Source organism: Sipha flava, unplaced genomic scaffold, assembly GCF_003268045.1.
Source record: "Sipha flava isolate LNK unplaced genomic scaffold, YSA_version1 42_pilon_pilon, whole genome shotgun sequence".
Lineage (NCBI taxonomy): Eukaryota > Metazoa > Arthropoda > Insecta > Hemiptera > Aphididae > Sipha > Sipha flava.
The window spans coordinates 200938-214824 of NW_020273159.1; the positions used below are offsets into that span (position 1 = coordinate 200938).

The following is a 13887-nucleotide window of genomic DNA, read 5'->3' on the forward strand; positions in this document are numbered from 1 at the left end:
CAATAGATGAAAAAAATTAACATAAATTTATTAAACGAGATCGTAAAGTTACCCAATACATCCGCAGGGTTTCGGAACAAGCCGATTCCACGGGAAGAATATACGAAAATGCGACCGCCGCCGAATCACTTCCTCCTTGTTCATCTTCGCGAATGCTGCACTTGTCCTCGTTGCATCGTTGCTGATCTCCGATCGTCGGAAATTCTACGGGTTCGGCGATCTCTGAAACAGTTACACCGTGTGTACGTAGTTATTTCTTATTTTCCTGGTAAACCATCGTCATAATAATCTTGTGATTTTAGTTACGTGCAGGTTGGCTCCAGAAGTTCAAAAGTAGATGCAGAATCGTCACGATAACAAAAAGCAACAACATCTTGTAATATAATGCTGGTATAAAGCGGTAAATCGCGTAATGTAATATGAAATATAAGTACAAAATATGTCGCGTAATCGGGTATGAAGAGAAAACACTGAGAATACGAAATTTAACTTCAGAATGTCAAATGTTTAGATATTTATTCGAATTAGATAATCTGGTTTCTATAGTATCGTTGTATAATGTAATATATGTTATTTATATAATATTATAAATTCAATAAATTTACTTTAAGCTATTTATATTTTGCTATCTTATATATTAAAAAATGTATGAGAACTAAAGTCAGTCAACCTGGCCGTTCTATCCAGCCGATTTCCTTCTTTTTTTTTTAAATAAAAGGTATTTAGACGCAGATTTCATCAATCATTGGAATTTACTCAACTCTCGTCAACGCGATTCTTTTGTTCAATTTTTTTTCTGTACATTTTTTATAGGACACATTCACTCAAGCAATTCGAATTCTCGTAGCTCCTTTTCTAATGAATGGATCTTGATCTTTACACTCTCAGAACATTCAGTGGATCAAGATCATTCTTTTGTGCTGTTAACTGCTTAAATTCGTTGAATTCGAGGAAAATTATGTGTTTACAATCATCTTTACTTTCAACTTTTTCCAAATGCTGCATTCTCATTGGTTCTTACCCAGTGATATAACAATTAACAACTGACAAACAATACTAATATTATTACTTATAATAATTTATATTGATTTTATGTAATAATTATATCCTCTCATACATAGTCTTTCGAGCGTCGCTTGATTGCGGCCAAAAGTAACCTTTTTACCTTTTCACCTATCTCGATTGCGGCCCGTACATAGTAGGTAGGAAATACTATTTAAGTGGTTATCAAACCTTAAGAAATATCCCGATTGCGTCCGATACGCATTTTGACTTAAATATAACTATCATTCGGCTGGGTAATTTCGAATTTTACGAAACATTTTGTGATTATTTAGTTGACACTTGTATTGATGATGATTCTGATTTTCCACTTGAAATATGAGCTACTTATAGTTCCAGTATGTGTTTGACAACGAATGCATGTGAAAGCTTCCATTCGAAATTCAATTCACTATTTTATACGTCACATCCAAGTATATTTCAATTTTTGGAAATTTTGAAACAATGCCAAACAAATGCTAAAACGAAAATTCAATTCATAATTTGTACTCCTCGGAAAACAACTAAACGAATTAACAAAAAAAAAAAAAAAAATTATCCGAATCCAAATTACAAAATTAAAAAATTTTGAAATATCAAATTTTGATTTTATAAAAATAATGAGTTTTAAAAATTTACCCTCGCTATAATTTAGTTTACTATTTGTTGACATATTATTATTATTATTATTATTGACATATATTATTTATATTTTATATCATTTTTTATTGTAAACAATTTATTATTTGACTATTTGACTAAAATACAAAATATATATAAAATTAAATTGTCCTATTCAGTATCAAAAATATTTTCCAAAAATTTTATTTTATTAATTATAAGCTATTTTATGAACCAATGTGTGTTAAGACGCAATCGGAATATTTTTTTTTGGCATGAAATACGACTACCTGAATTCGGACCGCAATCGGACAACTCCGAGTCTATTCTAATGCTGCGAAACATATATTTGAATAAACACTCTCAACTGTCAATTCGATATGTCTTTCAATTTTCGATGTTATACTCATTTATTGATTTGTTAAAATGTGTTTATGTATTGATCTATTGCGAATTTTCGCAATGGGTATACTAGTTAAATTATTATTATAATTCTACTGAGTGTGGTGCGTATTATATTATTTTTTAAAGTTGGAACAAAATGGCGATTTTTTAAATTTCATAAAATTGATTTTATAGATTTTTTTAGATCCGACTTTGGCGATATAGTTAATAGCGGCGATTGTAAACTGCGTCTAAGCTTTTAGCAAATGTTTTTATGTGACTGCCCGAATGAAATAAAAATTTTTTTAGCTTTATATTTATACAAAATGAAATTAAAACATTTTCAAATTTTAAAATAATCTCTAAAATGAATTAAAATCTTAATTTTTCCGTGTAAAATCACAATAATTAAAAAAAAAAAAAATCATTAATGCAACATTTTTAAAATACGATAAAATCGAGCTTTTGACCCATTTTTGCTGCCTCAAGAATTGAAACTTAAATTTCAAACAGTACAAAAAATTATAAAAAAGCAATAAAGAAAAAATTGGACAATTTCTTAGAAAATAATTGTGGTTAGACAATAATGGAAACAATTTCAAATATTTTAGAAAGCTAATAAACCTCCCTAACAAAAATATCAGAAGAATTAACACCAGACAATAATTGCTACTTCAAATATGCTCCTCAGTCGTCGCCAATCACATGTTAACATTATGTATTTTCAGTTTTATTTTAATAAATTTATAAATTATCTAATAATTTATTAGTATTTATTAGTCCAATATACAAATAAATTAATATATACACGTATATGTAATTTTTCAAGGACTTTTTCATGGTAAAATGTCTTTTTTAAGGGCATTTTGGCTGTTTTTTAGTGTATTTTTGTATGTTTTTTAATAATCTTAAATCCAAGCCCTAGTAATAATTAATAATATATTATTGAGTTCGTGTGATCGTAATGAGGGATTTTACTGAAAAACACTTATTAAAATCTTGCGGCTGGGGCAGATGTTCCCCAATAATCCGGCTTTGTTCAAGTGGCTTTATTAGACGGTAAAATACAATTGAGAACGTTACGGTTAAGAACGAAATTTTTGGTAACACGATCCGGAACGCTCGATGTTTAATTTTTTTTCCAACGTTGCCAAATGTAATCGAACGATAATTTGTGTACTCGGCTATCGAACGATTAAAATCGTTACACCTTTTGGCTGAACGATTGATACGGTTGATATTTATGGGAAGTTTATCGAATTAAACGGATGTTATTAAATACCAGATACCTATACGTGATACCTACAGGCGTTGTTGTTGTCGTACCAATCTCTACGAAGTATTCGTCATTTTTTAATACGTAATACGTAGCACATTCCTATTTGTCAAATAATGGAAAATAATGAAATTAAAATTATAGGAAGTGAACGAGGTGAAGATCTAGTATTATTAGATAGTAATAAATATCGTTTTATTCGGAAACGTAAGGGCACAAGAGATATTTAGAATATGTTGGATACGCTATCCCGCTATAACTAATTTATAGATAACTCATTTTTCATTACATATTTATTACATATTTTTATAATTCTACATTTTTTAAATTTTGTTAAACATAATTATATGTATAACATATTTATAACGTATAACTTTTTTCAAGAATATTTGTTAAATTATGTATGGTAACGTTGCACGTATTCATCAATCAATTGTATTCATTTTTAGGATTTTTTTGGGTCATTGCAGTGAGTTCTTTGTTGATTTTATTAGAAGACCTTATTAGAACCTTATTAGAAGAGGGTCCAGTCGGCGATCGTCGTCTCGCTGACTTGGCCTGGTCGTCACTGCTTGATAATATACTGGTAATCCTTAATATCTACCAATATGTAGGCCAAACAAATTGTTTTATACTTCTCCCAATCAAAAAAAAAAAAAAAAAAAATGGTTATCACACGTTTACGGTAAGAATTTTTGAGCCACTCGGCCTCTGCTACTAACCATAGATTTATACAGATACTCGTATGAGATTTAATACTGAAGGCAGTCTCGCACGTCGATAAGTACTCCCAGATCACCTTCGATAAGGCTTCGTGCCCGTCGCAATGACAAACTATACTTATAAACCGGCATTGGCTTATATTTCATAGTTACGTATTTCGTCTACACACAAGTGTAAAATAATAGTATACAAATCGCTATGTGTCGACAGAATTTGATAACATAGAAAAACAAGCGGAAAAATTAAAATTTTATTTTATTTTTCCAATATGTTTAGTGAAACTGTGAAAACGGCTATATAAACCCTCGAACGTAATATTACTATTTACTGCGTAGTATCGGAACGGTATGCAGTTGCGTTTTAGAGAAAACGAATATAAACAGCGAAAAAAAAAAACGCCTCGGCCACTGCTTTGACGGCCCTGACCGAGTGCCAATAGAAACGATAATCTGCTCACGCATAATATCGACTACGGTCTCGTTAAACCGTTCAAATCACATAACAACATGATGAAATGCTATTTGATCACGTGCAACGAATTCGTAGCTTGCGAAGGCATTGTTTACAACTAGAGACTGGGCGAAATGTACTGTATACTTTTCTGTTCATCGCGCCCAGGTTGAATACGATTTCCAATGATCGGTCTTCCACATGAGTCGCTCGCCGACCAATTTAGACCTGTTTTATCATTAGATTAAATACAATATTTAAAACAATTTTATATTATTATATTATGATTTATTGCACGACACGAAGTATACAATATTTATGTAGTACACATGATGTGATGATTGCAGTGTCGCGTGTTGAACACGTTATGTACAAAATATTCGAGCAAAAGAATTTTTTAAACGCTTCAAAGGGTTTCAAACGTCTTTTAATAGATACTTATATTATCAGGTCAATGTATTTGGATAAATATGAAATTAATGCAATTTTAATAACATACTATTAAACTGCTTAGTGCGAGATTTAAAGATACAAATTGATGTTTATCAATTATATATTAATAAGTTTATAAATACTACGTACGGGTACATTGTTAATGTAAGAAAATGATTTTATTGCACTAGGGAGTCAATTGTTTAAAATAAAGTTCTTCCGTTCGAGAAGAATGATTTCACTATTATTAGAGAAAAAATATTTACAATTAATACTGGTATTATATTGAATTTCGTGTATTTTTATAAATGATACATTAGAATTAAATAGCGTTTAGCTATTTTATTACATTTAAAGACATTGCAATTACGATGTACTATAAGATCATGTTATACTCGTATGTGATATAATAGTCAACAGATATAACAGGTAATCTCAGTATACACATTCTTTCAACAAAAAAAAACTAGACAATATTCAAGAATCATGCCATGAACCACGTGAAAAACCTATTGATACAACCTGTCCTTGATAAACAATACTGGAGTTTCACAAATAAAAGTTAAGAAAAGTCGTCGACTCCCGAGGCTGAATCTGTCGCTTTCTTCTATAAGCAAAATAGAAGGTTTTTTATAAGAACTAAATTCAACAATACTATTATCATGAAACACTATTGAATTATAAATACTATTCTTATTTCAGAATGGTCAATACCTTATTTAAATCAGCCATAAGACAATATATATTTCTTGTCTCTTCAGACTTTTTAACAGTGTTTCTAATTTTCATCTTGTTCAACCTTATCGTAAAAGGCTGTCTGTATTAAATACTAAATTTAGACTCACGTAAATAGATAATTACTTTAAGACAACAATTTTACCGAATAGTAACAACTTTTGAAAATAGGACGATTGCCGCTAACAATTTAATTCGGAAGATAAATAGAAAACCTAATCTAGTATATATCGAAGAAAATTATTTTTTATTAAAAGTTTTTGTGATTTATAAGTGATATTGGAGGAACATAGTGTTTGAAAGGCAATGTTAGAAGCTGATAGATACTAAAGTTGATTAAGTTATTTACAATCTTCGGGATAAATCGGTTAAATTAAGGAATCATGTCAATACAACAAGTATTTTAAACAAGAAGATTTAATATATAAATAAACAAGTAAATACATAAAAGCATAGCCTGAAGTATTATTATATTCGTAAGAAGATTTAACTCAGAATTTAATGAAATTACATTTTACGGTAAACATTTCTGTTAATTAGTAATAGACACGTAATAGAAAATCAACAACATTTTTGAAATCAGTTCAAATTATGTTTGGTTTTTTATCAAAGGAGTCACCTTGATTTTAGAGAGCTCTCAGTATGTATTGGTTTAAAGTTTATACCAATACATGCCGAGAGCTTTTTAAATCTTAAACTGAATGGTCGCATAAGCCGTTTTAATAATTTTAATAATTATTGTTCATTAAGCCATTTAGACGGAAATGGTACTAGGCATAACTTGGGGGCTTAATCATCCAAGTTACCAAGTAAGATTTTTCCTTTCCCGTACTTTTGAACATTCTGTTTTGATTTACTATAATTATAGTATTCATATGATGATTTTCTTACTGATTTTTTTTCTTAAATTATTTAAATTAGGTTTTTAGTTATTTTATTTTACTTCTTGAAATTTTTGTTGGGGGCCCATAGGCCTTCAAGAACTGCAACTCTAGTCGTGGTTATATGAACAGTCCCACCGTTTATAGTGGTGATTTTCAACGCTGCTACTGTTAAGTGGAGATTGCTGTGAATTCACAGAAAAGATGAACATAATCCTAAATTCATCAATAAATTATTACCTATGTTAATGTCATTATGATTTGTTATTTTCGGTTTTCTTTTGGAAGACTTTTTTTGGTCACTATAATAAATGGTTGTTTTCATTTGTATTTCACTAATCATATTGTATTTCAATGAATCATTTAATTTATACTTATATCGATAAAATGTTGATAAGATTGCGAAAACATAGTGTTTAGAGGTTAAATGTACACGTCATAAAAAATTATTTTTAATTATTTTTATCTCTACGTGTGGTGATTTACTAAGTCAAAAATATAGTTTAATGCCACTTTTGGTATATATTTTTACAAAAAAAAAAAAATAAAAAATAAAAATGTAGTAATAGTAAAAAACAATCAGAATAAAAAATTAATGTTGAAATAAAATAATAATAATAATAATAATATATATGATAAAAATATTTTGGACACGAATTATATAATATAATTATACATTGTTGTACTTTTACGTTTAAATTAGGGTTACATAATACAATAAAAGTTTATGTTAATATTATTTAGCTCTTTGTAAGTTATTTTATACATAATTTATCTATGGTATTCATCTAACTATAACATATAAGTACAAACATTTAAATTCTAAACGGAAAAAAAACAAATATTATATAAATATATCATATTGTATTATTTAAAATAATCATATATATATATATATATATATATATATATATATAATATAATATAATATAATATAATATACAATCAATACGTTTGTTTTATTTTCCAACTAAATGAGCAAACAGTTTACTAAACTTAAATAGATTTTAAACGCATACCTAATTTTTATATGTATATAATATATTATTTATAATTATGATTCGATTAATACTTTGCACTATATTTGTTTGTTAAAATTATATATTGCTGGACGGCCACGCTATATAGAATACGAGATATAAATGAATTACGTAACACTATGAATATATAATAAAATAAATATCGGAAAACAATACGAAACTACGAAAGCCGGGGAACTGTGTATAAACTAATGTTATGTATTTAGATTCGAAATAAAATAAAATATTTACTAAAATAATAAAATAATAATACAGTCAATGTCAGTGGCTCAACACGTAATAATAATCTGCGTTAGTTTTCGCATAAACATAATTATGCACACGTATATATATATATTTATCACATTCTATGGGCTTATGGTAAAATGTGTTGTAAATAAAAGTAAGCCGATCGGATTGAATATGTTTCAGGTCATACAAATACATTTAATGTACCTATGAGTAAACACGACGGGACGATTGATCGTTGACGAAAACGATATCGAGAAATGGCAATGGGAACGGAAAATGATTCGTACAATACTGTATAAATAATTATATTATTCTTGAATGGCACGGATCATAATAAAATCTGCAGACGGGGAAGACCACTGGTATGTATATTGTAATTAAAAATAATTTTTGATCGACAATATCCCGCAGGATGTGTTCTCGACAGAACCACGCGTGAATTCACGTTGCGTTTTATAAACGTTTTATCATACGCATACACACGTAAGTACATACAGGTTAAGCTCATTTCGTTTGTACCCGGTAAAAGATAAACCGAACTCGAAACGTAAGACGTAAATATTATTATGGCCAGTGAAACGATCGACTCCCTTGTTTGTATACCGGTGTGAATGTGTTTGCGCGTGTCTGCGTGTACACGTACGTGCACATTTTCATTCAACGTTTAAACATAAAATACCTATTTGAAGAATAATATATTACCGCGTATGTTTATGAGCGTGTGCGTGTTCGATGTATTACGTACGAAAAAATACTCGTCTAAAACGTTCATACGTCGTAACCGTTAGCGTTTACAGATAATAAAAAAAAAAAAAAAATAAAAAAATAAATCAATATAATAAATATTTACAAGTAAAACATAAAAAATATTCATTTCAGCAGCGTACGGACGCGAACGCGGGTGGTGCTTTTTACTCATTTCCTAGGGTTGGTGTTGTAGTCCACGTACACCCTGACCACCTCGCCGGAATACTTCCTCTGGGACGGCATGAAGTAGAAGTCGGGCTGTAGCTGATCGCCACTGCCGCCGCCGCCGGGTTGCTGCTGCTGTTGCTGTGGCCCATGCGACGTCCGGTTAGGAGGCCTGTGCGTGTAGTACCCGTTATGATGCGGCGGCTGTTGCGCGGGCCTGGGCAGCGAGTACGTGCCGGCCGCCCTGTCCTGGTGGTGGTGCGTGGGCGGCGGAGGAGGACGGCTGTGCATGTGCCGACCGCCTGCTCCGTTCGCTGCCGACGGCCTGTGCAACGATCGCGACTCCGCGTAGTGGTTGCCGCCACCGCCACCGCCGTGCGATACCAGCTTCGTGGTCAGCGGTATCGTGGACGTGTGGCTCAACGAGCTGGGCGATTGTTTCTCGTCCCCATCGTACTGGTCGAACGCGTAATTCGTGTTCGCCGCACCCATGCCACCACCGCCGCCCCCACCGGACGAATAATCCTTCCACGCTGAGTTCACGCCACCGTGATCCTGTGCAGGACAAATAATGAAGATAAGTTTAGTTGTACACCTTTTCCATATACACCTTACGGGTACCATCACCTCGCAGCACGCTCAAGGATACAGGTTGGGTGGTGAGAGGCTTTCCAATAGACGTCCGGTTGGTACCGATATAGACTTATGTAGGGCCCTACGATCGCCATGATGACATTTTTAAGTTATCTAGACCTACACACTTTCAATAAGATTTGATGGGTTTTCCAAAACGAGTCACGAACAATGGAATAGATCATTCTGGAATGATTTAATCGAAATTATTTTGATTCAAGTATCTAGCGACATATTTTGGTTATGATTTAGCAAAAGATCCAGTAAAGGATAAATACATTTTATATATCTTTAATCCAACACTCGTATTAAATATTTAGCCCCACAAAATTCCGACCCTACGCCTAAATACCATCACTGGATATAAATTTTTCCTTTTTTTCAAATTTGAATCGAAACGACCATCTGGGTCTTTATCGATGTCTTTTTCACTTGAGAGGGGTAGAGTGCTCTATGAGGTACACCCTTCTCTAAGAAAAGAATTTACAAGTGTGTGGACTTCAGTTCCAGTGTAGTGGATCCGATGGGTGACAGAGTAGGCAACCAGAATGACGACAGGGGAGGGAGACTACAGAAAACTCTGCAGAATATTTTTTGCACTGAATCGGGTTCGAACTGGTGACTGCGCGCGTCGTGGCTACATTGTGGACCACTACACCACTCTGGCATAATCGCTGAATTAATCCGATTTCACGGTAATCGTAATAATAGTGGTGGCAATGCGTAATCAGATGGATTACGAAAAACTTTTCCTAATCCCCACGCAGTCTTAGCTGATGTTAGGACTTGCGATGGAAAGCCTCGTCGCCTACTCAAGGAATAAAAGTTAATACCTGGGTGGGTAAAGATGGACACCAAAAAAGAACCTTTTCTTTACCATAGATGTGCAATAACAATAATGACGTATCAAAAAATTAATATTAAAGAAAATATGTGAATTAACTTCTGAATTCATACTCTCAACTACAAGAACGTAATCTTATTGTAACTGAGAATTTAAAATGAAAAATGTGTACAATATTATACGTGTAAAAAGATTTTTTTTTTAAAATCAATTAAGTGGTATTTTAAAGGAAAATCAAAAGCACTTATTTAAATAACTACTTTTCTATGTACATCAAGTCATATTATTTCGCAAACACCGAAATAACCATAAAAAATTAAAATTAAAAATATAAAATACACAGTAAGTAATTAGTGATAGTTTAAAATATGCTGAAATTAGTTGTGGTAATAATAATATAGCAGTGAATATAGTAAGCACAAATCATTAATTTACTTATAAAAAAAAAAATATTTAAAACGGTATAAAAACTACATGTCCATCGCTTATTTAACCGGTATACCATAAATTATTCTAAACATTTTTCTTAACATCTAACCCACTTTTTATCGTTGTATATAATATTATGCAATCGTATTTCTAAGTCCTTTTAAAGCTTTAAGTTTTCAGCAAACGATTGTTAATGACCGATTAATTTATTTATAACTATTATTAAACTATTATGTATTATTATTCAAAAAGTTGTTATGTCTTGTGTTTAAATGATAATGTTATGTGTATAATTAATAATGCTAAATTAATGATATTAGTTTACCTATATTGTGTATACGGTATAAGGCCAATCATATAAAAATGTATAATAATTGCTATTATTCGTTGCACGTTAAAACAATGAAACAAAAAAAAACAAAAATAACATCTTGTTATCAATGTAGAATTAAGTCTATAGTGTAGTGTTTGAGTAGATACCGAAAAACTAACAGGAACGAAAAGTCAGTGCCAAAAAAAAAATGCTTTCATAGTATAAGAATGTAATAGTTACAATAATTTACGATTATCAAAACTTAAGCTTGGAAGATAAGTGTTTTGGAGCTCGAAAGATATCGAATGTATACATACACAAATGTGTGAAACGCAAGAAAATACCAGCAATGTCTTCGCGTATGACAGGAACACATCGTTAATGTAAAATTATTGATTTTAAATACAACTGAGCGGCGATTGATAGATAGAAAATATCTCCAAAAGAACATATTGCTAATGAGGATTCGCTAGTATAAAATTCAAAATTTAAAATTTAATAAAACCGAATTTTATTAAATAAATATAATTAAAAATTTACCGGGTGCTTGCATAAAGTTGAAGTTGACATGTAGTATTTTCGGTATAAAATATCGTATTAAAATAAAAAAAAAGTTAATGAAATTGGATTGTTTAAACGTGTAATTTTTTTCTTACAGATTATGTCTATAGATAATAGGTAAATACTATGGTTAGTAACAAATAAGGAGATTTTTACAGGATAGCCATTATGACCATGCGTGTACCACCAGAGTGAGATTTTTTATTCTGCCAGTGATCATGTTTTTAAAAGTTCAAACGTGCAAGGTATTCAATTATTTTATTTTTTGTCTCTAGAATTCAATCGACATACGAGTAGTATTTTAATTCGAATCTACCTATTTAATAACATATATTGACTAACTATAAGTATTTGTTTTACAGTAACATTTCTAATTAATAAGCACATTGATAGTTAAGAACGTTTTTAAGTTTATAAATTATTTACTCTTACGATCCATATTCTAGATTTATCTATCGAAATTGTTATAAAATTATTTTGTTTCAGAATCTACAAGTAACTTGAAATAGTATACAACATATAATTCAAATTGACTTACAGTACTCGAAAAGAAAATATTTTACTTTAAAACTTACAAATATTCATTAGTACACGAATTACTTGGAAAATAATTATTATTTAAATTATTATTTTTTTTGATATACCTAGTTTGTAGAACACCCGAATAATTGAATACCTCAGACATTTGAGTATTGCTAAAAATGTGTTTATGATTTTAAGATCATCACGAAGAAAGAAAATAGAAGACAGAAACAATGAAGAAGTATTGATCAGACTCACCAGGTACTTATACTATGCGTTATGTGTGATTTTATTGACGTGGTATAGTTTTGGTATTTTTTTTTTTTTTTGTTTTGTAATTTTTTTTTGGTATGTTTTTAAATTTTGATTTTGATTAATAACGATGTATGGCATGTTCTGCTCGGATAGGCGCCCAGTGACCGGTGGTGTACAGGTAAGGGTCGACAGATGGCCGATACCCGGCCTGAACTCCAGTCGGGACCGAATAAACCAGCTACAATAGTTACACAATTACAAGCTCGCCGTGACGAATACATTACAATAATTATTATAAAAAATGAAGCTTAATCATGATTAAACGAAGCTATAATAAAGCTCTACCAAAGCTGTTAATGGATGTACTATAAATAATTAATATTTAATGTACTATTAAGTATAATATATGCAAAATAACAATTACCTTGTGGTTCGGTCTGGGTCTACGAGCCGTTTTGTAGATTGTGCATCCGGCTTGGACTATGGCAATAAACACCAACGCTGATATACAACCGATAACAATCCATAACTTTGTCGTCGACAATAATATACTGTCATTAGAGTTTTCTTCTACTTGTCTCGTATTGGAAACTGTAAATTGTTTGAAAATTATATGAATTTATTTCGAATAAAAATGTCCATGCGTTCGATTTGATTGAATACAAATTTTCATTGTTGCTATTATGTATAATTTACATACATAGGCATAAATGGTAGTACTAGTAGAAAGGATTATTAACGAATATAATATTAACCCATACTATTAGCGCCTATAATTGAGTATACGCGGTTTTTATTTATCGTTTTTAATGGCATTTATTTTACGAACTACGAACTAACGTTAAAAACGCGTTTTCGTACTAATCGATCAATTTTGAAACACTTACGTGGGGCTGCTTCGAAAACAAAATATTTAGGGTCCAATGATAGAGCACCCACATGACCGCTATTTACGGTACTTCTCAAAACGCGTTCCAGTTGTTCGGCGCCCTCGTCATCGCTCAACGCGCGGCCGCGCGATCCACCACCACTTTCGTCCAACTCGACACTCATCTTGGCAACCACATTATCGTTTTCTCTGCAATGAAACAAACGTACGGTATACAATAATATATCTACTGTAGTAATTAAACCTACATTCTGTGGCGCTAATGCCACTACCGAAATAAGATTATTAATCGATTTTCAATCAAACTATAGAAGTAGATACATATGAACAACCGTAGTGTAAATAATTAACACTGTTATAAGATTTGCTTTAAAAATCTAAAGGTCAACAACAAAGCGGCACGTCGATGATATTTTATAGGTTCACTTACTGTGCAAATTCGTCAACGCTAATCTTGTAAAATTCTGGTAATTTGGTCAGGGTCTTCTTGAAACCGCTGGTAACGGTGTTGGCTAGAACATCAAAATCAGGGCTTCCAGCCGGCGGCACGACAAAGTTTTCACCCAATTTCACTAGTTTGATAGCGACGTTGAACGCTGCCTTTGGCGACGTGGTGGTGGTCACGGATTCCCAATCTTCCTCTGAAAATAAAAGCAGAGGGTAAACATTTAAGTAAACGATTGAAATACATATTTTACATATTTATTCAATAATT

The 13887-nt window shown here is 31.4% G+C and overlaps 1 protein-coding gene across 2 annotated transcripts in view; it reads right to left on the bottom strand.

Moving 5' to 3' along the window:
- Window positions 1–8632: 8632 nt before the first annotated feature.
- LOC112689069 overlaps window positions 8633–13887 on the bottom strand; it is a 44734-nt gene continuing 39479 nt past the window's right edge. Inside the window, exons 16-19 of one of the 2 annotated variants that reach the window (XM_025562572.1) lie at window positions 13603–13813; window positions 13171–13361; window positions 12708–12874; window positions 8633–9281 (exon numbers count right to left, since the gene is read on the bottom strand). In XM_025562572.1, the coding sequence (XP_025418357.1) occupies window positions 8730–9281; window positions 12708–12874; window positions 13171–13361; window positions 13603–13813 (1121 nt within the window). In that variant the 3' untranslated portion in view covers window positions 8633–8729. Of the gene's footprint in view, window positions 9282–12334; window positions 12522–12707; window positions 12875–13170; window positions 13362–13602; window positions 13814–13887 lie in introns of those variants that run through there. The other variant, XM_025562573.1, reaches the window with a different exon arrangement.